We start from the raw sequence: 14,296 nt of genomic DNA, 5'->3' as shown, positions 1-14,296 counted from the left end.
GGTTCGTGCCTTGACCATGCGGTTGGCTAATGATAGCCTCAGTTGCTTACGCTTCACTAAACCCAACACACCACAACACAATTAACTAAAATGCAGAATGTGTTGGTTGGTTTGGTTTACGAAGTTTAATGTCCCAAAGCTACTCGGGCTATGAGACACGATTGTATAATCGATCAATAATTTGAATCAATTGAAAAATACAAATGAAAACCTAGAAAAAGGAAGATTAGAAGCGTCAAAATGATCAAACTGAAAAGTCAAAGCTAGATGATAGTAAGAAAAGTTGATTTATAATCGAAATAATTGAAAGATGTGTGATAACGAATGTATAACTTTGATGTTATGCCGCTACCCCTCATATAATACCGACACCTGGGGCCTTTGAGGGGCATTCTATATAATATAAAAGTGCTTGTAAGGACCGATCCCTTATGGGCTGATGATCCAAACACAACGTCTGGCCCTAGTATAGCTAATAAATGTTCTTACCACCACAGCAGCGAACACTAAAGGATGTTGGCCATGGATCCATATATAATACGTTTTCTGGATATAGATACTACAGAAGGCGTACCTACGATCTTGTTATGGTCCTGAGCCTCCACGTTATGCAGAAAACATGAATGGAATACATAAACGCCGATATTGTTTTTCGCTCTGATAAGGAGCACTTCACTAAGAGTGTTGTGCATGTATAAGAAATCATACCGAGCACTTCCTGATCCACCACAATTGATGTCTGTATTAAATGAGTTGGCGGTGGTGGAAAAATATTAGTACCGTACTAGCCAAAGAGTGCCTCGCACGCTTTACCGACAGTATTGGTCGTTGTGTTGAATGTCGAAGTCGGCAATGAAGAAAAAAATATGTTAGATTCGCACTAAAGTATCCAAATGGTCACCATGCTAAAAAAAAAAGAAAAAAGATCCCGGTCGTCGCGCAGTTTCTTCAAGAGCTCGGCTGGGGACCCGAGGGATGTAGGTTCGATTCCCGGCGGAGTTTTTCTGATGACGTGGTCAGGATGATTGACAAGTTGAATCCCGCGGTATATCGCAGAATCTCGCGAAGAAGTGCGACACTTCCCGCGGACGCGCGGACAGACGCTCTGGCGATCGAGTCATGAGCCAATAAAGGCTTTGCCTTAAAATTGTAGCATATACGGTGCCTTTCCTTTCCTGTGAATCAATTTGATCAATTTTCTTTTCGATTTATTAGTGCATCAACTGATCGTCAAAAATTGACGCTTTATTCCGAGTATTCTGACACCTTTGACGCCCTTTTAATAATAATAATAATAGTAATAATAATCAATCAAGCAATCAATCAATCTTTATTTAATGTGCGCAGGAACAACTATGTGGTCTTTGTAATAATAATAATAATAATAATAATAATAATAATAATAATAATAATAATAATAATAATAATAATAATAATAATAATAATAATAATAATAATAATAATAATAATAATAATAATAATAATAATAATAATAATAATAATAATAATAATAATAATAATAATAATATTATTATAATAATAATAATCAATATTTATTTAATGTGTGAAGGAACAACCATGTGATCTTCGTGCTGCAGCACAAAAAAAAAGAAAAAATGAAAATGCACGCAAAAGTTTTACACACACAGATAGAACACAAAAAGAAATAAATAACACATAAAATGAAACAACGAAAAGTGTCACGGAAAGAAAGAAATCAATAAGTAGCATGTTTATATACACAGTGAGAGAATTGTTGAGCCCGTCACGAAAGAAAAAAAAAACGATAGATAAAGACAAAAAAACAAATCCCTTCCCTTACGGCGCGGTTCAGGTGTCCACAGAGCAAGTGTGACAGATACTGCGCCTTTCCCTTCCTATGAACCAACCAACCAACCAACCAACTGACATTGATTAGAGTAATATAGAAATGTACATAAAATAAACAACCATTCCAGGCGCAACAAGTGCGTGGTACTTTGCACACAGGCAAGAAATAAAGAAAAATACAATAAAGAAATAGAATTGAACACGGAACAGTAAGATTCGAAAAAAAAAGTTTAAAATTGAAATATAAGTAAGAAACGGATAAAAAGCAGCTGAAGATACAGACAGCACTGAACAGGAGAAAAAGCAAAAAGTGAAGTAATTGCAATATTTTAGGCTAGAAAGTGGGAGTTATATGTGATAAAGTACTGTTTAGAATACAACGCTAAGAACATTCAATATAAATGAACAGATCGAGTTTTGGAAGATGTCAAGGTGATAACAAAAAGAGTTAAATAACCACTGCGTTCTGTCCAGAGCGGAATGGGAATGAAGAGACGGAGAAACTTGAAATGGTCTGAATTCCCTCATGCTCTTTCGCGGAACGTGCAGTAGGATGAACTCTAAGAGCTGAGAGCACATAATGTGGCCATGAAGGAGTTTATACAGAAAAATGATATCAATTCTGATACGACGGCAGTGAAGAGAAGGAAGATTCAGTTGGGTGCTCCTGCTGGAACGAGAGGAGGAAGTTGCGCAAGGAAAGCGGTAATGAAATATCCGTAAAATGTTTTTTTTGTACTGTGTCAATCTTGCCCAAGTTCGATTTGCAAGTGTCATTCCAGACAACTGACGCGTACTCCAAGAGCGGCAAGCATATGGACAGGTACAATTTTAAGAACGGAAGTGGAGTACGGAACTCCCTCGAAAGTCTGCAAACGAATCCGAGTGTGCGCATAGCCCGCTGAGAAATGCGTTTAGTATGAGAGGAGAAGCTGAGGGTGCGGTCAAAAAGTACACTAAGGTCATTAATTTCATCAACCCTGTCCAAGAGCACATAATTCACAGAATAATGGTAGAGAAAGCTATGTGTTTTACCAGTAAAGGATACAACCCTAGTTTTGGAAGAATTGAGGGCAAGTCGATTCTTCGCACACCAATCAGAAAAAGGAGATATGTCCGATTGCAACAACAAGCAATCTTGAAAAGAATGTATTACTTTGAATATATTTATATCATCAGCATAAAAAAGAAACGAGGAGTTCTTGATCGCCGAGGAAACATCATTAATATAAACGGAGAAGAAAAGCGGGCCTAGTACAGAGCCTTGAGGAACTCCACTGATTGCAGGGTAAACGAAGGCGGTCTGTCCATTGACACTGACAAAGCAGAAGCGATCAAGGAGATATTTGCGTAGGAGGGCTACGAGTGAGACTTCGACGCCAGAGAGTAGAAGCTTTTCAAGAAGTAGTGAGGGAGTAACAACGTCGAAAGCTTTGCTCATATCACAGTCCACAGTGTCAACCTGACCTCTCTGAATTACTCTGATCATTACAACTACCACTACTACGGCGCCACGGCTACACGGCTTGGCGGTATTTTATCTTCAGGCGGGTTTCGAAGATGAACGCGCAGTGCGGCGCAATTCCCGTCTTCGAAGTCGTCTTTACAAGCGCCTAACGAAGGTGTTCCTAGCGCATGGTGAAATCACGCGAGCGGCGTTTTCCAGTATATAACAGAAATACTATGCGCCGGGTGGCTTCAAAAAAAAAAAAAAAAGCATACGCACGCCCTGCCGAAAACGGCCCTTTCCTTTTTCAAGATTTCCCGGTCGAAAAATACTCCTTGCGATTACTCAAAGCAGCTCAAAGCTTTCAAAGCCACACCGCACAACTACGGGTAGGGACATGCTCAAAAACGCCTCGCAGAACGGAAACGACTGCGCCGCTCAGATGCCTCGGCATTCCGCTGCTTCGGCACTCCTCCGCGGGCGGCGCTGTTCCGCCGAGGCGATGGTGGCGCCATACAACGGGCGCCCGGTCCCTATAGGCGTTTGCAAAGACAACGCGAGCGGCGAAACTCATCTGCCTAATTGTGAAACCCAGGGCGTTTCGCTTTACGATGGGCCCGTTCCTTGAGTTTTAACGCCGTAATTAGTTATTGTCGTTATTGCTGCCTTTTTGTTTTTGTTTTCCAAAAGCAATGATAAACGCTCTGCGCTCATGCAGGTTTTTCTCATAAATCATTTTATACTCGAGTGTTCCTATATTTTCCGTTGGACAATATTTATTGGTGATCAAGCACTCATTCTGGTAATGAACAACGGACGCTTCTTTTTCAGATGACCAGCTGCATGGAAAAAGAGGTCGAAACGAAGGGCGTCGATGAAGTAAGTTCAATATTTTAAACGTATCACAGACTTGATACCGATTTATGTGTCCGGTGAGATGACTTGGTATAGCTTCTCCCATATCAGGCACATATCGCTATATGTAATTAATATTGCCTAAGTATATATATTTGTGAGCGAGCAACAAAAGTGGATACATAGGTATTAAGACGTCAGTGGTGCAACCATGGGTTTTCGGCATAAAACAGCGCGTTACAACATATGGAAAGAAGTGTGAACAGGGCTCTGATAAAAATGAACTGCCTAAATGGTTCGTCTATCAAATGGCTAACTAGCCGTTTCTTTACCTTTTAAAACAGTCCTCGTACGTTTCCCGCAATATAATTTCTTTAACATGTGTTAATCTTCGTCTTTTCTTTATTCACCCTGAATAAAACAGGATTCTTAAATGGACTTGTGCTTCGTTGTCGCTATATTTTCGGCATAGGGAGGCGTGCACTCTTTCACGTTGTTATGATGTGCCTGTAATGGCTGTGACGTCTGTAATGCCGCGCCGGCTGTGTCGACGGATTAGGCTGAATCTTGAAAGAAAGAAGCAATAAGAAGACTGAATCACATTTCGAAAAATGACTTCAATTTGCTAAACTATTTTGGTTGTGAAAGGCTGCAATGCTATCGATAAGGTTGTTTCATTGATAAAGAGAACGAAAAGCGGAAAGCGATGCCTTAAGATACTGCGAGCGAATTGTAGCTGTATGATTAGGTTTTGACTATGCAATGCGTGGCAAAATATTAAGGACATATTTTAAACAGTTGGCAGGAACGACGGTGGTGTAGGATTATAAGTATAAAAAAGCATAATGCTAGAGAACGCCGCCTGCGTTTTCTCCATGTTGTAAGGTTGGGACACACGCGCACCGCCAGATGCAGGACGGGTGAAGTGCCAATCTTGGTCGTATAACAGCGCCTGTGCTCCCAGAATTCCACAGACGGTCAGTGAGGATCGATGTATCGCTAGGGTTGCTGCTTCATCTACAAAGAGAAGAACTGTCGTCCTCAATGGAGCGACACCTGCAGGGAATTTCTATAGGTGTTCAAGAATACCTCTTATATTGGTTAGTAGCAAAACCCTTGGGTAGCATATTTTTGACAAAGGCAGCGCATTCCTCGGCCGTGCCTATCTATTCGTGTGTTGCCCGCGGTGCTGGAACCACCACATTCAAAATATCATTTTCTGTTCTTGCTTTTAATAATTTTCTGTTTTAAAAATTCACAATGCAACATACTGTAGTCACTAACGGAACCTAGTATATCTAAATACGTACACGTAAATGGATCCGTTCGTAAAACATCATCCAACAGCGAGTAGACACGAGCTCAGACAGTAACCACTTCATTGAAAGGAAATCGAGGATATTGAGGAATTCTTGACGCTTGTTCTTCCTTGCCGTTCCGACTGGCTTTATTGTCTGCCATTCAAGGCCAGGACAGTAAAATTATCGTCGGAATAAGAGTGTTTAGGTACTTGTGTTCTATGTTGATCGAATGGTTTATTTGTAAATTCACCATTGGAGCAATTAGGATCGCGATATGAACGGCGTATTACGTAATATGTTGTGATGCCATTCTTCATCATGCTGTTATTACGTTTGATTGTTTAAAATAAACTGCGTTGCTTATATGTATATACGAAATCACGGGCTAACTGTTATTGCTATTAAATGAAAGCTATTCTTCCAAGAGTATAAACAGTTATAGGCATCATTCAACAGTTGGAACCTAAGCCGATACAACGTAAGCAAAAGTACAATTTTGACTTACTTGCAGGATTTAGGCGAATGCGCTATGCCGATTTGTCTGTAATAATGTCTTGAGCAAATTTACAGGAGCAATCGAAAATAAATTCGGTCACGATACAGTTAACGTAACCAAAGCTTCTGCAATACGTCAGATGAGATTGCGCTATTGCTGTAGGTAATCGCACTCGACCTTAGCGATGTATCAGACGCCTGGCATCAGCACGACATTAATCGACCAGTGCTGGCTGGCCGATGTTGTTCGGTGTCATGGATTATAGCTATATATCCTCGGCTGGATTTACGAACTATTAGGCGAAAGAGGCAGAGGGGTTCTCGCATTAACTGAGAATACATGAGATACGTGTTGTTCCAACTATCCACTTTGTATTTCGGCCTCACAGCCCAGCCTGGATATTAAGGCGATTCAGGCCAAGTGCCTCAAGTGTGCGTTCCCGAAGCTGTCCCAGGCTGATGCTCTGACGCGCTACAAGGACGTCGTAAAGACATTCGAAACCTACGAAGACAATGCGCTACGTGTCAATTCAGAGGTAAGCAGCCTTGAATGCTCTCCGTAGAAGAAATGCGAACATATTAAGTCAAATCTAGCGAATAAACAACGATTATTGGTTCACAGGTAATTATCATTATAATTAATGACACTTTATGGCATAGTAAGATATATGCATGTTTTTGTCTTTTATGTCAAATGTTTTTATAGTGAGGGTGCAGCGATTAAAATCTGCGGAGTATAAATGTATACTGCTTCAAGCAACACCGAACTGGCCAGTGGTCATTGAGTTAACGGATCAAATCTGAAGCGGTAATCAGTTGAACTTGTTTGGAGAATTGAAAGCTAAGGTAATGTGAATTAGCCTTTGATGACGATACAGAACCACTTCAAGCTGCGTAAGGAGTAATAAACATGAGCGAAAATTACAATTTTCATTTTTGTGCTTGGAGGCACTATAACCCCCCCCCCCCCCCCCTCACACACACACGCACACACGCACGCACGCACACAAATGTCTCCAGCTTTTTGAAACAACATGTTGTAGTAAAAGACCTCTTTCTCATCGACTTAACTGCTTTTTGGTTCTAAAACTGCCTACTATGTGCGGTCGTTGAAAACGCGATTTTGTGGTTGCGTATTCTGTGTCATGAGTCTGACCCTTGTGAACTCATGAAAAGGAACCGAAAGAGCCTGCTGGCATTCAAGAAAGCCTAAACTTGTAATTTAAAACTGAACATTAATCTTATTCTTGGACGTAATTACTGAACTCATGCGCAAAATAATTTCCTGCCACCGCAGTACTGTACACAGACATTAGGAACCTTTTCCTCATTCTAAGCCTAAAGCGGAATTCAGGAATAATTCTTGAACGCAACTTATAGCAAGTGCTTTGCTCTAGCGCTTTAAAATATACCATGATCGCCGAATAGAGCCAGAGCGGCGTAGTGGTTTCTCCTTAGCTCACAGCTCCGGGTAAGGAACGCCTAGATGATGTCGTGCGTGACGCCGGTATATCTCTATTGCAGACACGTTGTCGTGATTAAATAAAAATAAATTCACAAAGCCCGCGAACTGTGCTCGGCGGAATGGCGCAAAACAGGACTTGAGCGACGGCAGCTGGTAATCTAACGACTCAGCAGCCCTGGCTCCATTATCGAACTTCTCCGCGCTACAGTGACGTAGTGGTTAAAAGTATTGGTCTGCAGCGGCTTTAATTACCATAGAGTCATTGTTTTCATCGTTGGCACAAAAAATCTTGTCATGCTTTCTCTACAAGCTTCATATATTAGAATCCGTTTATCTCAGAACAACCTTTCAGTTTTCCATTAATGCAAAGACCGATGCCTACATCGGCCGGTAAAGAAAAAAAAACGTGGAAAATCGCAGCTGAGTGAGAAGCATAGCTGCACTATCAACGTTTGAGTTCAGATGCAAACGTTCCGAGTGAAAAAAAAAAAAAAATTCCTGGAGTGCAGCTGTGACAACCAGCACTGCTATCAATGAAAACATCATTTATTTTCTTGCAGCTCGAAGCTGCCATGCGTTATGTCTTGGACGAGGGACCGGTGAGTTGTTCTTGTTTTATTTTAAAGTTTGCTTTCCTTTGCCCAAACCAAGATGGCACCTAATTTATTTTAGGAAGGGGGCAATACAATTGTTGGGCATTGAAACCATTTACGCAAGCTAGCCTATAAACTGGAGGTACCTTCTGTTATCTCATTCCTTTGGATCAGGGGCACTCAACTGGAAATTCTTCTGAGGTGGTTGGGGAAGGGAGATCAAAAGACGATAACGTAAACAAACCAAACATCGAGTAAAGGGAGCATGATACGGTGGCAAAACACACCTCCATGCCTCGGGGATCAATAACAGAACTCTTATTTGTGCATGGTTCTGCAACGCGTTAAATTGTCACGTACGGAGAGGTTTGCGGTTTAGTAGATTGAGCACACTACTTCGATAACCCAAGCCGAGCACTGTAACTGCTTGTGCCGTCACTCTGATTGGCTATACTGTTTTGGCTGCGACCAATTGCCAGTGGTAATTAAAACTATAGGCGGTATATATCTTAGCTTATGATTTAACGGCAGGGAACATGACCGGACCTTTCACCTTCAGTTGACAAGCCACAAGCCAAACCAGTCCTTTTCAGCGGTGTTGGCGTAACCGGTTAAAGGCACATGAAAAACTATTTACGGGAGTTATAAAACGCGCACAAGCAATAGTTGTCCTATCAGGGGTCACCGCAGCATAAAAAGTTTAGGCTAGCTTTATTAGCACTAAAGACCATGCTGAAGATATAGGTGATTTCAAATGATGCTCCTCCTCTCCCCTGTCAACTCAGCCCAAGTAGGCGTGCAAGAAAAAAAAAGTAAACAAGCCACAATGAGGCCCGATCACGCCCCCTCCCACCCACGTAACTTGGGAGCGTCCAATGAGCAGGCGCGTCCAGCAGGCCACGATGACATCATACTGAAGGTTTGCGCACGGAGATGTGTTGCGCCCATCGGTCGCGGTTGGTCCCCAGGAGCATTTTGTTTATTATTTTTAAATTGTATGCTCCACTAAATGCTTTTAATTCGAAAGCTCGAAAAGACCACCTCTATCGATGTTTTTCATTAGTATATTATCGGAAGTAGTATTTAAAAGGCTCTTAAGCCTCTGCTAATTTTTGCTTAACGTGTCCTGATCGTTGTCCAGACAAAGGAAATGAACGAGGCTGCTCGCGCCGAGTGCCTGAAGACAATGGCACCCGGGGTGACCACTAGCCAGTACGTGACATATGCGATGAGTTTGTTCAAGAAAGGAGACCTTGAGACAAAAAAGAAGGTACGTGCCTTACAATAACTTTGGGCTCTTAACATATATTTTGTGTCGTGCTTGATTTACGTTTCGATATTCGTTCAGTGGCGAATGTGAAGAGTTCGGTCAGTTAAGATTCAAGCTCGAGAAAGCAGTACCAGGAATGTCCATAATGTATTTATCAAGTTATGTGCAACATCATCATCACCATCATCAGCCTGATTGTACCCACTGCAGGGCGAAGGCCTCTCCCATATTTCTCCACTTAACCCGGTTCTGTGCTAGCTGCATCCACTTGACCCCTGCGAACTTCTTAATCTCATCCGCCCACCTAACTTTCTGCCGCCCCCTGCTACGCTTTCCTTCCCTTGGAATCCAGTTTGTTACCCTCAGCGACCATCGGTTATCCTCTTTTCGCACTACATGTCCTGCCCATGTCCATTTCTTCTTCTTAATTTCTACTAGAATGTCGGTAACTTGAGTTATTTCTCTGACCCACTCTGCACGCTTTCTATCTCTTAATGTTGGCGCTGGACAGGCCGCCATTGGAAACTGACCCTTGCAACGGTTAATGCTAGAACCCTAGCTAGTGAAGCTAGCTTAGCAGTGCTGTTAGAGGAACTAGAGGGCATGAAATGGGATGTCATAGGGCTTAGTGAGGTTAGGAGGCCGAATGAGGCATATACTGTACTGAAGGATGGGCATGTACTGTGTTATCGAGGCTTACCAGAGAGGCGACAACTAGGAGTAGGCTTCCTGGTCAATAAGTATATAGCGGGTAATATAGATGAATTCTATAGTATTAATGAGAGGGTTGCAGGCATCGTAATTAGGCTTAATAAGCGGTATAAACTGAAGGTTGTACAGGCCTATGCACCTACATGTAGTTATGATGACCAGGCAGTTGAAAGCTTCTATGAAGATGTAGAATCGGCAATGCGAAAAGTAAAGGCGCAGTATACCGTACTAATGGGCGATTTCAATGCCAAGGTAGAGAAAAGACAGGCAGGAGACAAGGCAGTAGGTGACTATGGCATTGGTTCCAGGAATAGCAGGGGGGAGTTACTAGTTGAGTTTGCAGAGCGCAATAACTTACGAATCACGAATACCTTCTTCAGCAAACGGAAGAACCGGAAATGGACATGGAAAAGTCCTAACGGAGAGAATAAAAATGAAATCGACTTCATAATGTGTTCAACCCCCGCCATTATGCAAGATGTAGAGGTAATCGGGAAAGTGCGATGCAGTGACCACAGGATGGTGAGGTCCCGAATTAGCCTAAATCTGAAGAAGGAACGCAAACGATTAGTAAGAAAGAAACCCATCAACGAATTAGCGGTGAGAGGGAGGGCAGAAGAGTTCAGGATCTCGCTACAGAATAGGTTTTCAGCTCTAACTGAGGATGGCGACATTACCCTAGAGGCAAGGAACAATAATTTCAGAGATATCATTACGGATTGCGCGGTAGAAGTAGGCGGTAGGATAGTTAGAGAGGATGCCGGCAAGCTGTCTAAGGAGACGAAAAATTTGATTAAGAAACGCCAGAGTATGAAAGCTTTCAATCCAACAGACCAGATCGAATTGGCCGAGATATCAAAGCTAATCAATAAGCGCAAGGTGGCCGATATAAGGAAGTATAACATGGAGAAAATTGAGCATGCTGTAAAGAACGGGGGAAGACTAAAAGCGGTAAAGAAGAAATTGGGCACAGGCAAAAACCAGATGTATGCGATATGGGACAAGGCGGGCAACGTCATCACTAATATGGAAAAGATAGTCAAAGTAGCCGAGGAGTTCTATACAGATCTCTACAGTAGCCAAAGTAGTCAGGACCGTAATGAGATTGGCGGTAGGGAAAAACAGTCAGACGTTCCACCAGTGACGAAGGACGAGGTCAAGAAAGCACTAGAAACTATGAAAAGGGGGAAATCAGCTGGAGAGGATCAGATAACTACAGATTTGCTGAAGGACGGGGGCATATCGTGCTAGGAAAACTGGCCACCCTGTATACGCAGTGCCTGGTGTCATCGACGGTACCGTAACCATGGAAGAATGCAAACATTATCCTCATTCACAAGAAAGGGGACTCTAAGGACCTTAAAAATTACAGACCAATCAGCTTACTGTCTGTTACGTATAAGGTATTTACTAAGGTAATAGCTAATAGAATCAGGACAACCTTAGACTGCAATCAAGCAAAGGATCAAGCAGGGTTTCGGAAACGGTAATCTACTATCGATCATATCCATACCATCAATCAGGTGATAGAAAAATGCTCGGAATATAACCAGCCCTTATACATAGCATTCATTGATTACGAAAAAGCATTTGACTCAGTTGAAACCTCGGCTGGGATGCAGGCATTGCGAAATCAGGGGGTAGACGAGCCGTACGTGAAAGTTCTGGAAGATATATACAGTGGCTGCACAGCAACCACAGTTTTGCATAAAGAAAGTAACAAAATTCCCATAAAGAAAGGTGTTAGGCAAGGAGACACAATCTCCCCAGTACTATTCACAGCTTGTTTAGAGGAAGTATTCAGAGACTTGGAATGGGAGCAGTTAGGGATAAGGGTAGATGGAGAATACCTCAGTAATCTGCGATTTGCTGATGACATTGCCTTGCTAAGCAACTCGGGGGATGAACTGCAAATAATGATTGATGACCTAGACAGGAAAAGTAGAAAGGTAGGCTTGAAAATCAATATACAGAAGACTAAGGTAATGTTCAACAGCCTCGGGAAGGAGCAGCAGTTTACATTAGGTAGCGAAATACTGGAAGTAGTAGGCGAATATGTCTACTTAGGACAGGTAGTAACCGCTGATCCGGACCCCGAAAAGGAAATAACAAGAAGAATACGATTGGGATGGAGCGCATTTGGCAAGCACTCGCAGATTATGACTAGCAGCTTACCGGTATCGCTCAAGAGGAAAGTATACAACAGTTGCATCTTGCCTGTACTCACCTATGGGGCTGAAACCTGGAGGCTAGCCAAGAGAGTTCTACTTAAGTTGAGGACAACCCAGAGGGCTATGGAACGAAAAGTGGTAGGGGTTATGTGCAACAGTTGGCGATATAGCTTTGATCCCGTATTTTAATGCTTATACCACTCGCCCTCACAATGGCGTCGCGTGTAAGCATGTGACTGCTGCTACTGTTAATACTACTGCTTCTACTACTGCTAGTACCACTGCTACTCTACAACTAGTAGTAATACTATTACTTCCTGTTACTATCGCTGTTACAACTACTAACATTATAATCATAACGTTGATTGCAAAGGAACTCCTTATGTAAACTCGTAGTTGGTTTCTTTGAAACGTAACAAGTGGCTAAGCTTTCGGTTTGAATGTTATAACAGAACTATACTATTGTTTTCATGCAAAGCAATTAGGAAGCTGTGTTTGTGTACAGTGCTAGCAGTCGACATGTAAGCAGTATATTTCTGACTCCTTTGTTTGGGCTTTTTGTCTGCAGATCGATGCGTGCACATACAAGAATTCCCTGAGAGGGAAGGTGCGTACCCCTGTACAGTGCACGATGAACGAGGTGCTGTTTTGAGAATGAGCTTGCATAGTACCGGGGTACATGTGCCCCTCGAAGACAGGGGGGTAACAGTTGGTACTCACCAAGGAAATGTTGTGATTTGGCTATCCGTACACTACCTGTTCTACATTAAGAGCTCGATTAGTAACCAAATTTTGAATGTAAACTGCCTTTGCAAGGACATTTCAGATAGTGAAAACGTAGTTAGTGACATGTAATCTAAGTAATAAATTCGCATTTTATTAACTACGAAGCGGACATTGTAATCAGGGCACCTAAAGAGAGCGTAATTCTCGTTTATTCAATTTTCCCAACAGTGCCATACCTTTCTATTTCGGCGCTTGAAATCAATTACTTTATTAGTATCGTTGCTCAAAGCTTCAGTGGTGCATTAGGTGCCCCTATTAGATATTTGATGCTTGCTTTTTGGCCAGATATATTATTTCTCTATAAAAATTTAAAATATTTATGATAATACGTAGGTGTACTTGTCTTCTCGCATGAATTAAAAAACAAAAAATAAAGCCAGAGCTTTCGCTTTGAAAGCGTACTAGCTGCATGCTCTTCAGAATCTTTACACTGGCTTTTTTTGCTTTCTTTACTTTCACTCTTATCCCCCTCACTGTTGCAACGTGTCTGTCGGCAGTATATATAAAATGAGGTTTAAATGAAGAACACCAAAAGTACCGAAAGCAGTTACCATGATTAACACGACGCATATGACTACGTGCACATGTCAGGTAGAACACAAGAGCACGAGCCGCAGTATCTGATTTGTCTTGTGAAGTATTTTTACAGTATTTCCCCGCAATCTGTTCTTCTGTGATATTTATAGGCGTCTTTACGATGTGGGCTACCTTACCGTAGAGTTACTATATCGGCTAGTCTACAGCATGCAACACAGCGCTCTTCCTTGTTATTAAACGGAAAGTTGTTATGACGATTAGTTTGTTATGAAATTCGTTATGACGATATCTATAATATACGAAATCAACAGAAACGCATTGTAGATTTTACAGTAATGGTGTTCACGGTTAGTGTGAAACGAATAATTTGTGGAGTAGGAAAAATTAACAATGCGCCCTCGCGCCGGATGCGTCGTCGATATCTGTCGTTGTGAAGTTGATAGCTTGCAACAAGGGCTGAGCAAGCAAGTGATGCACTCGATGTCTTACGTGAGCATCCCTCGTACGTCAGGAAACAAGCATCATGCAGATCGTGTGTGCCTCCGTACCTGGTAGCACACCCAGGGATCGCCTTGGCTCATTCATTTAATTCCTTACTCTCAGTGGGTCCGTGCAAGACAGACCATGATCCGCGAGTGCGCATTGGAGGCCCAAAAGAAGCTGCCCGCCAATCTTCAAGGTGACTTGCAGTTCCTGTACGCGCTCCATCTCAACGCCACGGCTTTGGACATTGTGAGTCGAGCAACCAGATCTCGTGCTTATTGCTTCGCTTGTTTTTCGTTTTTCAGTGTAAACGTCAACGTGAACTCTAGGCTGGCCTTAATGCACGCTGATA

At 42.2% G+C, this 14,296-nt stretch overlaps 1 protein-coding gene across 1 annotated transcript in view; it reads left to right on the top strand.

Moving 5' to 3' along the window:
• The window catches only part of LOC146209716 (uncharacterized), a 61,672-nt gene that overhangs the window by 18,463 nt on the left and 28,913 nt on the right, over positions 1–14,296 (top strand). The window contains exons 4-9 of the mRNA XM_084580981.1: positions 4,109–4,156; positions 6,318–6,464; positions 7,954–7,992; positions 9,128–9,256; positions 12,707–12,745; positions 14,065–14,193. Coding sequence (XP_084437107.1) covers positions 4,109–4,156; positions 6,318–6,464; positions 7,954–7,992; positions 9,128–9,256; positions 12,707–12,745; positions 14,065–14,193 — 531 coding nt within the window. The remainder of the gene's footprint in view (positions 1–4,108; positions 4,157–6,317; positions 6,465–7,953; positions 7,993–9,127; positions 9,257–12,706; positions 12,746–14,064; positions 14,194–14,296) is intronic.

The sequence above is a fragment of the Amblyomma maculatum genome, chromosome 1, assembly GCF_055883805.1.
Source record: "Amblyomma maculatum isolate TAMU_Amacu chromosome 1, ASM5588380v1, whole genome shotgun sequence".
Lineage (NCBI taxonomy): Eukaryota > Metazoa > Arthropoda > Arachnida > Ixodida > Ixodidae > Amblyomma > Amblyomma maculatum.
This window is presented reverse-complemented; position numbering and strand designations above follow the sequence as displayed.